Here is a 14756-nt window from a genome sequence, read left to right on the forward strand (position 1 = left end):
AAAAACAATACAATTACGCATTCAGCGCTGAGCCATTATTCCAAAAGTTTTTTAATACTGTGTATTTCAGAATGCCTTTATTGAAATGCCACTGGATACCTTTTAAAATAGCACATTTTAGTCATTTTCCTTGAAGTTTTAAGAATGTAAGCAATTGTTCTCTTCCCATGTTCTCCCACAGGGAATTTGAGTGATGCTCCTAAAATTTACAAATGTCTTTAGAGTAAAATATGCAATTATATCAGCTGGATTACCAAAGACCGAGGCCCAGCTTCTCCGCTGTAATACGATGTCCATTTTACCTTCCTTCACTCTGAGAAATCAGTGTGGCCCTTATGCCAGTAGCATGTTGTCAAGAATCCACAGAAAACCACGCTCAATTGACAGGCAAGTTTTTAAGTAAATGAGATTTTAAATGCTATAAATTTTTTTAAAAGAAATCAAGGAACATATGCATAACCACCTGAATGTTGTAGAAGATACCAGACATTTAATGTTAACAATCATCTGAAAAGTGCAGATTAATGGTGAACAAAATAGATTCATGACATCTGACAATCATTCATTTTTCTCTAGAAGCAAAATATATGTATATTAAAACATATTTCATGCCATTCAGCTTCCAGGTTGATGCACCAAAAGAAACACTTCATACTGTGTTTTATATATGTTACATCATCATATTCTTAATTTTCTGGAAGAAAATTAAATACATGTTCGGCTATTTTAATGACATGTCTAGGATTTTGTGCACAGCTTGCATTTCCATCTCTCCATTTGCATGCTACATGCATTTCAGATATTTAAATTATAACGTCACAAAAAGTAAACAGATATGATGAAGACTTTATTAGCAGAACATAATGAATTCATCCACTACACTTAAAAGTGAAGATGCAATATTTACACAACAAAAAGGTTTTAATAAAAAATATCATATAATTACAACAATCTATTTAAGCATATATCATATCTTCCACGTACATTTATAGAACATCTTTCTCTATATATACAATATTAATTGTCCTGACTCATTACCTCTTTACAATATTAAACAGTTCATCTCAGGGAAATCCCTGTTCGACACAACTCACCTATTTTAAACAATAGGTGTCTCAAGCTTGTACGTTTCATCCTTACTGTTTTAGTAAAGCTTTAAATCGTCGTGGATTTTTAAATTTGTTTTTAAATGCAGAAACTTTAAAAAAAAAAAATCCGGTGTGTCGCCTCCTTTTTGTTGCCATCTTATTATTTTTATTAGCCTCTGACGCGTCTTCGTAAACCGAGGTTTGTCTTCTCGTATCTCCGAAGGCGTTAAAAATCCCAATTGCGCTCGTGGATAAATCAGAGCGCAGGAGGTTTTATTTTTGGTCGTTATTATTATTATTATTATTACTGCTACTTTCCTCCAATTTTCTCTTGGTCAATTTAGTCTCAGCAAAAACTGCGGTCGCTGTTTGGGGTGTGTGATTTGTTTCTGGTTAGAAAAGCCCCTGCTGCTGCCTCCAGACTCCGTTTCTTGCGCAGGAGAGTTGGCTTTGGATCGGCGGTCCGCACACACACCTGTGGGAGAGGAATGAACACAGTGGGGGGTGGGTGGCTGGGCGGATTGGGTGGGAGGTAGGGGTGGCCGGGGGGGTGGGGGGGGTGTGAACCGCGAGCCCCAGACTGCCCGGCGCCACCAGCAAAACACAGGGCATGCTTGATCAACAGGCCAAAGCCAACCAGGTCCAACAACAACCGCAAAGCTGCGCGTAAAGGCCAGTCCGGGGCTCATTTACAAGGGAGACGACGAGGACTCCTTAACCCTCTGCTGGCCGGGTCGCCCCACGTGGGGGCGGTTATTGCGCAAGCAGCAGCTGCGTCCGAAGCCCCCGCGCCAAAGCGCCGCCGTGCCAATGTGTGCCAAAGTGTCGCACAGATCAGATGCGCCCTTTGCTGGGATCGCGGTCGATCCTCCGACTCGCGCGCGAAGAACACTGGCTGCACGTGCCATGCACCCCCATCCCCAGTCGCCTACCGCAGTCATCCCTTCATCCCGCCGCAACACACTGCTATTTATTATTTCCATGAAATATTAAGCAAGGAGCCTAAGTACTCACCACTGCGCCGCACTTCAGCGACACAAGATCGTGTCTTCCTGCTTCTTCATTATTGCCGACACCTGAAATGTACATAAAAAAGCACATCCCTAAGTATGTTTGATAGGGCCACGCTGGTGAAAAATGCGCATAATATTATTTACCCCACGACCTTTACTTCGCGGGGTAAGAGGTGGCCGACATACCTGCCTTTGCAGCCGACAATAGACGTGTTTTTTTTTTTTTATTTTCATTATTATTCTTATTCTTATTATTTTACTTTGTGCGTTAATGCGGCATCGCACCGCAGGCCCGCGCAATACAGACCGTGTTTTGGGGGAAATAGATCATTTCAACACACGCGCATTCCTGTCTTAAGGACACAAGTCACGAGAACCGGGCTGGAAGGAGAAGAAGTTGGGGAGAGTTGCGCAGGGCAACGTCTGGCGCGGCCGCGGGGCCGGTCGGCGGGAGGACTGCGCGCCCCCGACACAACGGTGATGATGATGTTGATTACGGGGATGATCATCATCGTGATGTTGATGACGGTGCCGGCGGTGCTTTACCTGTTCGGCGTTGAGGACCGTCAGCGGAGTCCTGATGGCGGAGGACGGACACACGATCCCCTGGTGACTCTGGTGGTGGTTCTGGTTCTGTTTGAGGAGGACCGGGTGCGTCTCCAGCGCCAGCTGTAGGTCCAGGATGTAGTCGATGACGTGCTGCAGGATCTCCACCTTGCTCACCTTCTTGTCCTGCGGGATGGTGGGCACCAGCCTCTTGAGACGGCTGTAGCAGTCGTTCATGGTGTAGCGCAGGCACAGCAGCTCCTCCTCGTCCGTCCTGCGCCGGGCGCCCGGCGGGAGGCTGCGCTCCGAGGGGCACCGCAGGGCAAAGGCGCCGCAGCCCCGGGAGTCCCGCGGGGGGAGGACGGGGCTAACAGCCTTCATTTTCAACAATAATACAAGAGCGGTAAGAAATAACAATTACAACAAGAGCAAACGAGCCGCTTGGACACGAGCGAAAAACAGCGGGAGCGCGCGCTCGGGTTTTAAGAAAATGCCTCTGCGCAAACGGTTTAGGAAAATAGAAAAAAAAAATGTCGGTCGAAATGGTAACAAAAACGCGGGGGGGGGGAAATAAACGGAATCACATGAGTGTGGAAGGCGGTGTTTGCGCTCTGCGTGTCCGCTCGCGCGCCGCTTCCCCGCACTCCTGCACGCGCTGTGTCAGAGCGAGCGAGCGCGAGCCGCACATTTATACGGTGGAGGGGGAGGCGCCGTCGGCGGCTGCTTGACAGATCTGGGCGAGAAGCTGGTCAATCACACCCCCCACCGAAGCACCACCACTACCACCCCCCCGCCCCCCACACACACACACACACACACACACACACACACACACACACACACACACAGCCCCCCACCCCTCTCCCCGATGCACACGATGGAGCACAAGGGCCTATTGCGAGGCGCGTCCCGTCCGTGCGCGTCTCCGTGCGCTGCGGCGGGTCTCCGTCAGGCAGGGCTCCACCACCGGGCCCTAGGTGAGAGGAGGGCAATGGATAAAGCGGCCAGTAATAATAATTTAAAAATGCAACAACAACAACAACAATAATAATAATAATAATAATAATAATAATAATAATAATAATTAGCAGGATATTAATGTATACACAGATTTTCAATTTGCAAAGTCGTGTTGCAGTGAAACAATGTTTTGTTATTTCCACACAGCATTGTATCAAGTCGTGCATGACAAAGTTCTCCTGTCACATTTCAGAGGTTTGTTTAAAGCCACGATTGATATTTAAAGCCTTATTAAAGGTCATCAGGAACATATTGAATAACATGATATGGACTTCCATGATGTGTAGCTTTTGCCGTAACGGTTTATACCGACTATTCCGTAAAGCTTTATTCATTGTTTGGAGATATTATTCACCTTCAGCATGTGTCTATAGTAACCATGTATCGATATATAACACGAGAAGAATCATGATGAACTGTTGCTAGGAGGATAAAGCACTAGTAAGAGACAAGTAACAGACTGTCTGGTGACGAGCATGATATCACGTCTTTCCAAACTGAAAGTAGATTTGACAAAGAACACTAGTCAGTGTAAATCCTGTTACCAGTATATATGTTCTGGCAGAGACCGATAATAATCATGGAGGAGTTTATTATTTCTGCACAGTTCCAGTTCTTTCACCCAGCTGCGCACTGAGCATTCCTTCACTCTGTTTCACACACACTCACACACACACTCTCTCTCTCTCTGGCTGACAGCTGATTCATCCGCTCCGCAGCTCAGACTGGCTGGCGCCGGCCCCGTGACGTCACCCATTCACAGCGCGCTCCTCCCGTTGGCGTTGCCTGGGCGCGTTGCCAAGGCGACGCGAACGCTCGATTCGCAGGCCCCGCCTCCCGACGCCACGCCCCCCCGTCACCGGGTAACACGAGATGAGGCCCGTTGAAATACCCGCTGGGGCACTTTCCTGGGCACCAGAACAACAGGCCTCCGGTGCTGCAGGTGCAGGAGTTCTAAACAAAACTTGAAGATGACGTTCACAGTGTGCACTTCTCTGCATCGCCACAGCACATCATTATCAATCCTTACCTGATACCTTCAGAGGCACGTCAAACATGCTTCATAATCAGCTTTACACTAATTTACCCATCTCCACAGCAAGGTTGTTTTACTGTACAGTAACAGCTAAGGATAAGTACCTCGACCAAGGGCAGTACTGCACTGATGTGGGATTTGAACAAACAACCTTCAGGCTGGAGTTCTAGACACAATAGGACCAGCTGCCCCCCGTTCAGACATATCCAGTACTAGACTCAACGTACAGTTACTGTGCCTTTCGGTAAAACACAAAATACTGGCAGGGATGTAATTTGTTTTAAACTAATTTCTTCATTGGAACATTGATATTTGGGCTGATTAATATATTAGTCTGTGTCATGAGGAGCATTTACAGCCTTATGATAATATATGCATGTGTTCATATATGGCCCAGGAGGAACCCCCAGGGCCTTGGACCAATTTAATTTGTTTGTCTATGGTCTTGGACTGGTGGGGCTCCTCCGTCCCGACAATCTGGGATCTGGTGCTTTTCCTCGTGGTCTTTGGTTTGTCAGCCGTCCAGAAAACCTTTGGTTTGGCATTAATTCCACAGTTTTGGGCCTAAGCATTAATCATTTTTTTTCTTTTCAAAATGTAAGATGTAGTATATACAGCAAAATGAGATGGACACGTTGTACATGAACTCTTACATTTACTCATTTAGCTGAGCTTTTTCTCCAAAGCAACTTACAGTGTTAAACTACCTACTAACTATCTACCCCTTTGGGCAGCTGTGTAATTTTTACAGGAGCAATTTAGGGTAAAGTACATTACTCAAGGGCACTACAGCAGCAGGTGAGATTCAAAACAGAAACCTTCAGCCTCGAAGGCTGCAGCTCTAAATACTACAAATCCGTTGCCCTAATGAACTGGCATATATATATATATATATGAAAGGACAAATTCAAGATTCAAGAGTTTATTGTCATGTGTACAGTAAACACTTCGTTACACCATACAATGAGATTCTTACTCTGTGAATCCTCTCAGCAGCCTATGACATAAACTGCAAGGACATGAGGAAAGAAAAACACAAGGAAAGAAAAACACAAGGCATAAATCACAAATTTACAAAAACTACTATTAGTGCAAAATCCAAGAAAAGAAGTTATATACATATATGAAGTCTGTAGTGCGCAATGTAAACATGGAAGTCGTACATGTGCAAAGTCCTGCAGAGGTAGATTGGGTCGCTTCGCAGTCGAAAGGGGGTGTGTGTTTGTGTGCGCAAGGTATGCGGAGGTAGTCTGTGGTCTCTGATGTTATTGGCGTTGTGGATGTGTGTGTGTGTGTGTGTGTGTGTGTGTGTGCGTAGGAGGAATGGGAGGTAGTTGACACCTCTCAGGCTCAGAGGGTGAACTGTGTCTGCTGTGATGGGTGGAGATGCAGTGGATGGATGTTGTTCACAAGCCTGATGGCCTGTGGGTAAAAACTGTTTTTCAGCCTTGAAGTTCTGGCTTTAACGCTCCCGTAGAGTATTCACAATAATCGCGACAAAGATTATTGGAATCAAATGAAAATAAAATCAAATAACAAACATTAATACGGGATGAAATATTTAATGCATTGGAAAGTGAATCTCTTTGTGCATTTAAAATGGCCTTACGCCATGTCATGGGACACAAAGGCCCAAAACTTGCCCTTAACTAACCGTGCAGATCTTCAGAGAAATAAAGACGAGTACAGTTAACGGCCCTATGAGTTTGGCTGAACATTTTGTACACTATTGCTGCGTTTCCAGTTTCAGTCTCTGTTGCACAAAGAACATGAGATTGCGCAAAAGTGATAACAGGCAGCTAATTCCGTTCATGAGAAAAATGGACCTGTTTGATTTATAGATATTAACACTCACACACACACACACACACACACACACAGAGGGTCATTGGGCTCCGTTTGGGCAGTACTCGTCTGACCAACCGCCTTCGCAGGGCTGGAGGAACACAGTGGCCTGTTATACTGTGCCCACCGCAAAGTCCCCGACACAATCTGCGTTCTGTTTCTGTTCTGTTTTTCCCCAACACTAGATTTGCTGTTTCTTGCCTTTTAAATGAACTTCCACGCACAGCATTTATTTGGCTTGAGATGTCATTGGATAAGTATTTCTGTACATTTTGATCCAACAGTTATTCACAGTGAAAGGATGCTGTAGGGTATGGGTTTGAGGCAGGGGGTGGTACAGAGGGGAATTTTATTTGAAGAGGAATTCAATTCAGCAGCAGTTTAAATTAGGTTGATTTTGTCAGTTCTTCTTGTCCATGTTCACAAGGCTGGTGTTCTGTTACCTACAGTAAAGCACGTTGTTTGTTTTCGTCACCATGACTCCACACCGTGAAAATCAGTAACGTACTGTAACAGTCCTGACAAATTAAATGTGAAGGACAACGAGGTTCGGTGGACAGGGTTTATTTCGGTACTTAAAATTACACATCCAGAGTAAGCAGAAATACACGCAATGATATAAAAACTACGACAGGAGACACATCAGAAAGCACAAAGGGATTGGATACATACAAGGTGCAATATGGTTTCCCTAAAAACCATAACCAAAACCAGCCTTCAGCATTAAAAAATGTCTCCCAAACTATAAACACTTCCCAAAAACCCTTCTCAATAGAACCAGCTACCAAAACCCTAGGGCTGAGCTGACTAATAACACAATTTATTATCTGAAGCAATGCAACAATAATAATGCAAAGAATGCAATAAGCATGAGGTAATAAAATGCAATCATTTACGCATACTTAGATTATGAAAGAACAATTTTTTTTTAAAACATCTAAATTATTAAACACTGACAACAGCTAGAGCTAGTATTTTATCCCCCCTCTGCAATGTGGTCTCTGGCACCCAGCAATAGTCTAAAAGACTCAATTTCCCATGAGCCACTTCATGCTTTCATTGTGCCGCCTCTTTCCAAGGTGAGTCCTGGACTGTGTACCTGTGCTGCAGACTTGATCTGGATTACCCTTCAAATGCACCCGTAAATTCTCTCGTGTTTGCGTTTAATTTCCAGTCATCCCAGTTCTAAATTTCAATCTGCAGTACGGCGAATCATCGTTCACTTTCTGTAGTTTTCCTGCAAGCCACCCCATATAGTCATATAATCATGAATCACCTTTGACAGACCCTTCTTATCGTTATTTTTGTTGTTCTAGTAAATACAGCCAGATTTCTGAGCCAAACACTCCTTGTCAAAGCCATGTGACTCACCCTAATTCAATGTCTCTCTCTCTCTCAATAAACTCTGGTAAAATTGAGTGTGTGTGTTTCTGATGTATGCGCGAGTGACCCAGTCACTGTAAGTAGTGTATCTAGCGGTGTAATTCACCGCGGTGAATATGTGGTGTGTGGGCTTATATGACTTAAGAGTTCGTTGGAAGTTGTTTTACAAAAGCGTGATAAATAAGTAAATGTACTTGTAATTCCCCTTTTTATCACTGAATGCAATTAATAGCAACAATAGTGACATTAACAACTAGAAAAATCAAAATTACACCTGTGACCTTCGGCTTCAAATTACACAAATTCCAATCGCACAGCCGATAATACAAATACTACTAGGGATCACGTAAAGCGAAAATTCGGTAAGAAAACAAAAGGATTCGAGGCAAAAGCGTTTAAGAACTGCATCAAAATTATGTTTAACGTTATTGATATAGGTTCGCAAGTACTAATTACCTCAATATTGCAGGTAAAACACCAGAAAATTTGACTCAATCAGCGACTAAAAACACGCGGGAACGAGAGCGCGAGCTCGTAGCGCGTGGAGACGAAACCACGTGCTTGGAAGCGACACTATAATTGGGTAAGAATGAGAGCTGTGAGCGGAGCGCGTCGGAAGGTTCAAGAAGTCAATTAGCGTAGAGTTTTATCCTTGTGGGTTTATTGATACATGTAAATGGGCTTTGTTACGAGGAGTGTTTTTGTTCTTATAACTAATACAGGGATTTTTCCTTAAAAAAAAAAAAACATTTCCGCCGAAATACTGCACACAAAAATTTTAGAGGTAATCATTCTGGTGACACCCCCTCTGATGCTGTGACCCGGTGCGGCCCGCGCCCCCCTAGTAACTCCGCTGCTCCAGAGTACACACACATTTTCTGAACCGCTTGTCCCATACGGGGTCGTGGGGAACCGAAGCCAACCCGGTAACACAGGGCGTAAGGCCGGAGGGGACACACCCAGGACGGGACGCCAGTTCATCGCAAGGCACCCCAAGCGGGACTCGAACCCCAGAGCCACCAGAGGGCAGGACCGTGGTCCAACCCACTGCGCCACCGCACCCCCTCGCTGCTCCAGAGTAGTACGGTGTAAACAAAATTAGACTGCTGTCACTTTACAAGCTGCACACGAGTAACGGTGAAGCTACACCAGACCCACTGCTTTTTTGGATGGTTTTTATGGCCAGTTTGGACGTTATTATTTTTCCAAGGAGGGTTTGGATAAACAATGTCACAATGAGCTCTGCGAGTGACTTAGAGAGGAGGCCTGGAGGCATCCAGATGTAATGCCTGCAGTAGATCTCCATCCTGCGCTACACTACAGTCGGAAAAGCAAAAGGGTCCTGCGTTGTGAGCGCGGGGTACAGCTCTATAATTTTCGGTTCTGTGAAGTGCAGAGCCGCTAAGACTTCCTTGTTAGAAATTGCTCACTCGGTACCGGAGTTCGCCGGCTGCCAGTCAGCGGTCGTGTGCGGTCGTTACACCTTTCCTGTCAGACGAGTCGCACCGGAAGGTTTGGTCCGGTCCCTGTTGGTACAGAAAAGGTGGGGGGTAGGGGGGCTTAGCTCCGCCCCTTTCCAGGTGACACGGTTTACACAGCTCTTTGTTTTCCCACTCGAACTGTAAAATAACACCTCTTGTTTTCGTTTACTTGGGCGCGTCCGCGTTTGCACAGCGGGTCACGTTGCGGTAGTTGTTACGGCAGCAGGCCGCATCCTCTTGGCCCGGGTGCTCGTGGCGCGCAGCGGTTCCCCGCGCGTCCTTTCGCAACTGTCCGCCGGAACGCCGCATGCCACACCGAGGAGCCCAACACGACAACACTGCGACACCACAAAATCTCCACGGTAAAATTTTGCACTAATGGACATCGGTGTTTTTTACAGGTTTTATTTCCATGTTGCGTGAGTAAGTGAAAATCTAGCTGTTGCCCACTCTGGATTTTTTTTGAATTTGCCTAGAATATGGAACAGAATGTGGAACTATAGATCGGACCAGATACATATAAATACGTCAGCCTGCTGGTATTCATTCGTTGGCATTTTTTATCTTCTCTGCTGGATTCCTGTGGCTGATTAAGTTCAAAATTCTGGTTGTGGCCTGTAAGTTGGTCAAAGGCTCTGCGCCCTGATGCCTACAGGACCCGATCACTCCCTACACCCCAGCGAGAAGGCTGTGCTCCTCTGTCTCTGGCTGCGTGGTGGTCCTACTCCTGATGGGTCCAAAAGAGTTGGTTCGCAGTTTTGGTTCTCAGTTTTGGCCCCAGTGTGGCAGAATACTCTCCCTCTGTCCCTCAGAGCTGCTGAATCCCTCCCAGCATCCAGGAAGGGTCTCAAAACACCTCTAAACTCACTTCTCTCTTGATCTCCTACCAGCTACATAAACTTGCACCAAACCATCCTTCATGAACCTTTGACCCTCAATTCTACGGTCAGCTACTTGGTGTGACGTGAACCAGCACAAGCAGCGGTATAAAGCAGACAAACTTTAATGATCATGTGTCTGTATCTAAAACTCCTCGCTTTCCATGTTTGCGCACTCGCAGTTGCACGATGCTTCGGGGAAAGCGACTGCTAAATGAAGAAATCTAAATGTAACGATAGTTCCAAAAGTGAAAAAAAAAACCTAAAAAAAACTGCAGAAAACAGAACTTGAGGGAGATGTCCTGGGCTACCCTGTTCCCACACTTTGAGATCAGAGTTAAAAATTCCCAGATATACAGTACACACAAAATGAGAAGTGTATCCAACTGCTCGGTTCTGCTTTCTGTTCCTGAAGTACGATGTGTCTTGGATACAGGTGGTTCTGGTACCTTCTGGTACGTGCGTGCGGTCATTGTCAGCCAAGGGGAAAACAGCTTGGCGAAAAATTTTTCTAACATCTAAGTCGAAATCCACAAGACCAGCAAGCTCAGTGGGACTGGACCAGTCAATGCTGATTCATGAAAGCGTGTTGATAACATTAACTACAGCTGACCCTTCAACATCGTGGAGGGTAGGGGCGCCGACCCCCCCGCACAGTCGAAAATCTGCATATAACTTTTGACTCTCCAAAAACTTAACTACTAATAGGCTACTGTTGACCGGAAGCCTGACCGATAATATTAACGGTCCATTAACGCATATTTTGTATGTTATATGTATTATATATTAAAGTTAGCTAGAGAAAAGAAAATGTCGTTTAGAAAATCATAAGGAAGAGAAAATACATTTACGGTACAGTACTGTATTTATCGATACCGTAATTTTACGTCGTTTGTTTACAGGATGAATCGTCTGTCTGTACCTACATCAGTATTGTCTTATATGATACAAAACACTGTAGATGTTATATGTATTACTAACACTAGACATCAAAAAAAATTCCAATATATTCATTTAAAACAAAAAAAAATCCATGTATAAGTGGACCCGCACAGTTCAAACCCGTGTTGTTTAAGGGTCAACTGTAATTGAAAGCCGGCTGGTCTGCGGGCGGTTTGTCCTCATATGTGTGCGCGATACATGTCCGTATTTTTGATCAGCGAGGCTGGCAGGTGTTTGCTTTCATCGACCACGAGGAACATTGATCCGGGACCTCGGCCGCCACACCCACGAATTCGGTACCCTTTGAGACGGACGTGGGGACTCGCTGCTGCTTCCGAATCTTTGGACATCAGTCTTAATAAACAAATATGCTACTACGATGTAAACAAGACATTGATTTCAGAAGAGATGGTTGCGCTGGGTAAATAGTTGGGGAGATAATTATGTTTATTCCCCTCCCCCACACATGTGGGTCAAGAACATGCTGAGGGGCCACTTTAGCTCACAGAGCTGTAAAATATACTGCTCTGCACTCTGACTGGAGTTACTCTTTATAAAGTAAGTGTCTGTGGTAAACACTGAAAAGGCCACATGTAGCGGTGCGAGTTTCTATATGGGACATGCAAGTTTCGAGAAACTCCCCAGCTGGCAGTTTCAGTTCCTCCGGAGGATCAGCGGCTTCGTGACCCCGGCCTTAGGCTGCAGTTTATGTTTGCTGTTGAAAAAAGGCGATATTATTCTTGAAATAGCTCTCCTGCTCTCGCCCGTGCCATTAAATCCCTCGCATGCGTTTCTGTCATTCGCCGGCGATTTACCGTAATCACGCCCTCAGCGGGAAGGAAGCAAGGGTGGCTGCTTTACCACATTGCCGACATCAGAAATGATCACACGGTGACTTGCGGATCACCTGATGGTTAAGGTGGCCTGTTAGTTTTTATCTTAATTTCATCTGAGATGGATTCAAGTCGATAAGTGACGCTGTGGCTGACGGTGTAGTGTAATTATTACACCTACATGTTATGACCACACGTATGACCTCATAGTAGCGCGGTTTTGCTCGCTGTTGTTTTCATGCGCACCGATAACTGATGTGCCGTTATTTCCCAGTGTTGTAACAGTGTGTCATTTCCCAGGGCAGCTGCTGAGGTTGAGTAGGTGGTAAGGGCTTTTGTTATTGCAAGGGACATATGGGGGTGTATGAGGGGTGGGGTTGAGGTGCGGGGGGGGGGTACTTGAGAAATTGTCTCACAGCCACCAAACATCTGTTCCTTGGCTATTACTGGCACGCTGCTGGCACTGGGGACTTTCCTTACATGGGTTGACCTCCGGAGTGACGCGGAGGTCAGCCCAGTGTCCGAGATGGCCCGATTTTACCAGTTCGGGAGGCTCCCACGGTTCAAATATGGGAGGAGTGAAACCAAGATAATCAGAAAAAGCAATATGGGACCTCAGCTTTGGCACTTTTTTTTTTAAACACAGCCATGCTTATTAGTTGCAAGGCCAGGGCAGCAGGGCCATGTGGGAACTGGGCATGTGACTGATGGTGGTATCAGTCTGGTCACAAATAACTTCTGCAACCACCTGAGCACAGGTGTGCTCACCTGGTCATTGTAATTAAATGGTCTCAGGGCTGCCAGGCTGCCTTCACTTCTGGATGTGAACGCGAGGTGTGGCGATGAGCACCAAAGGTCACGCAGATTTTTCACACCGGCGTCTAATCCCATCCGTATCTTTGCCGGAAATCGGACGCTTCCTCCTGTTGCCGACGAACCGGGGTACGAGAATTTTCTGAAAATAGACACGTAACTTTCAAATAAAGACAGTCGCTATATGTCCTTTAGCTTGGCTTTGTTTTCGTTTGTCCTCACTTCGGGGGAATGTCCGGCGAGATGTGTGACGTCCCTCACCGCCACAATAATAACCTCATAACAAAATGTTTAAAAAAAAATAATCTCATACCCAGGGAGAAATTTTCATTTTCCCAATGTTTGTTTTCTTCTGGTTAACATTACGAGGCCGTTGGCGCCATAATGAAAAACAGAGGGAACGGCATTGTTGGCCTGAGCGCCGACCATCCTTGGCCTTCGCCTTTTTTCTTTCTAATAACGTCAAGAATGTGGAAATTCTCATTCAGACCCTTAGCCTTTCAAATGAGGTTCCCATAGTGTGTGTGTGAGCTTTTCCACCCCCTCTCTCCTCTCTTTCATCCTGCTTCTTTACTGGAACTTGTCCCTCTTGAGAAGTACGGATGGAAGTGGGGGGGGGGGGGTGCTCGTGGTGTGTATGTGGGGGGGGTGGATAGTGTCACTGGTCTCTCTTTCACCACGTGCCCCTGCCACCACGACAAACATGTTCCCACCGATATGTTCAAAGAACTAATTACCCCAAATGATCTCACCATCTGCCAGCAGTAGGTAGGTACGAGGCTGGCGGAGGGCCCCATTCGGGCGTCCGCTATTCGGGTGCGCGGGAAGCATCCTCCTGCGTGGCGGGGGCCCCCCGCACGATTCAGGGTGAGAAGGAGGTGGCCACAATGCCGCGCCATCTGCTCCTTGTCTTCCCCGTCAGCCACCCTGGTGCTGCGCTCCCGGGCTCTGATCTGGCTCCAATGCCGCTGGAATGCGTAGCGATTGTGGACAGGAGCGGGGGGAGGGGGAGGGGTGTCGCCGCAAAAGTGAGCCTATCGGAGGTCCTTCCATGGTTCCCTCAACCCCTCCGTGAAAGGAGGGTTAAAGAAACACCACCACTTTGAAATCCACAAGTCACAGGTGCCCCTGCGGCCCCCCACCCTCCCACCTCGACTTCGTGGGAAACCCGGGATACAGCCGGACGGCTGTAGGTGCTGATGCCGGAGGACCCCGGTCTAGTAGCGGAACAACAACAACAACAAAAAGCACTTGTGGGAATGGGATGGAGATGGCGATTGATGGCCATAATGAGCACCAGGCTCGTATTGAGTCCGGCCTGATCCCCAGTCGTTAGCCTCCCTTTCTTCTCCATCCCTTCCTGGGACACTTTCATCCGAGTTTCACATAATCTTTCAATTGATTTGAATTATTCATTTCTGTAGGGTTTGGGGAGGGAGGGGGTTTAATTCCACCGCTGTTCTCCTGAACATCTGTTTTCCTTTGCCTGTTTTTTGTCGTTGTTGTTTTGCCTTCATTGTGCCACCAAATCTATATATTTTATTAATCACGTTCCGCGGAGATCTGCTCTTCTACTGCCGAATGAAAATGAGAGAGGGAAAGAAAATACGATCCAGTTGCGTGAAGATATTCGGTGTCGCTCGAGACATCCCGCGAAAGGCCAAGTGAGGGAGTCCTGGTCCCCGATGTGCGCTGTCTGTGAGGTGGGGTTGAGGGTGGGGGTCAGGGGGGTAGAGAGCTGTGGGTTCTTGTCCCCCTGCGGACCTGCCGCCGTCCAGCGCCGTGTCCCTGGGAAAGGGCCACAGGTGTGCTTCCAGCTCAAAGGGACCCCCGGCCCCTCAAAGGAGCCGAAGCTAACATTCCTTCGCAGCCCCACTG

General features: G+C 46.6%; 1 protein-coding gene across 1 annotated transcript; it reads right to left on the bottom strand.

Annotated features, from left to right (window-relative positions):
* Positions 1-830: 830 nt before the first annotated feature.
* Positions 831-3324, bottom strand: id4 (inhibitor of DNA binding 4). Its single transcript, XM_018762785.2, has 3 exons — positions 2648-3324; positions 2103-2164; positions 831-1563 (listed from the first exon to the last, which is right to left on the bottom strand). The coding sequence occupies exons 1-2, from the start codon at positions 3026-3028 to the stop codon at positions 2117-2119; spliced, it is 429 nt and encodes a 142-aa protein (XP_018618301.2). The 5' UTR covers positions 3029-3324; the 3' UTR covers positions 831-1563; positions 2103-2116.
* Between the last annotated feature and the right edge of the window lie 11432 nt (positions 3325-14756).

Source organism: Scleropages formosus, chromosome 18 (genome assembly GCF_900964775.1).
Source record: "Scleropages formosus chromosome 18, fSclFor1.1, whole genome shotgun sequence".
In the NCBI taxonomy this organism is placed as follows: domain Eukaryota; kingdom Metazoa; phylum Chordata; class Actinopteri; order Osteoglossiformes; family Osteoglossidae; genus Scleropages; species Scleropages formosus.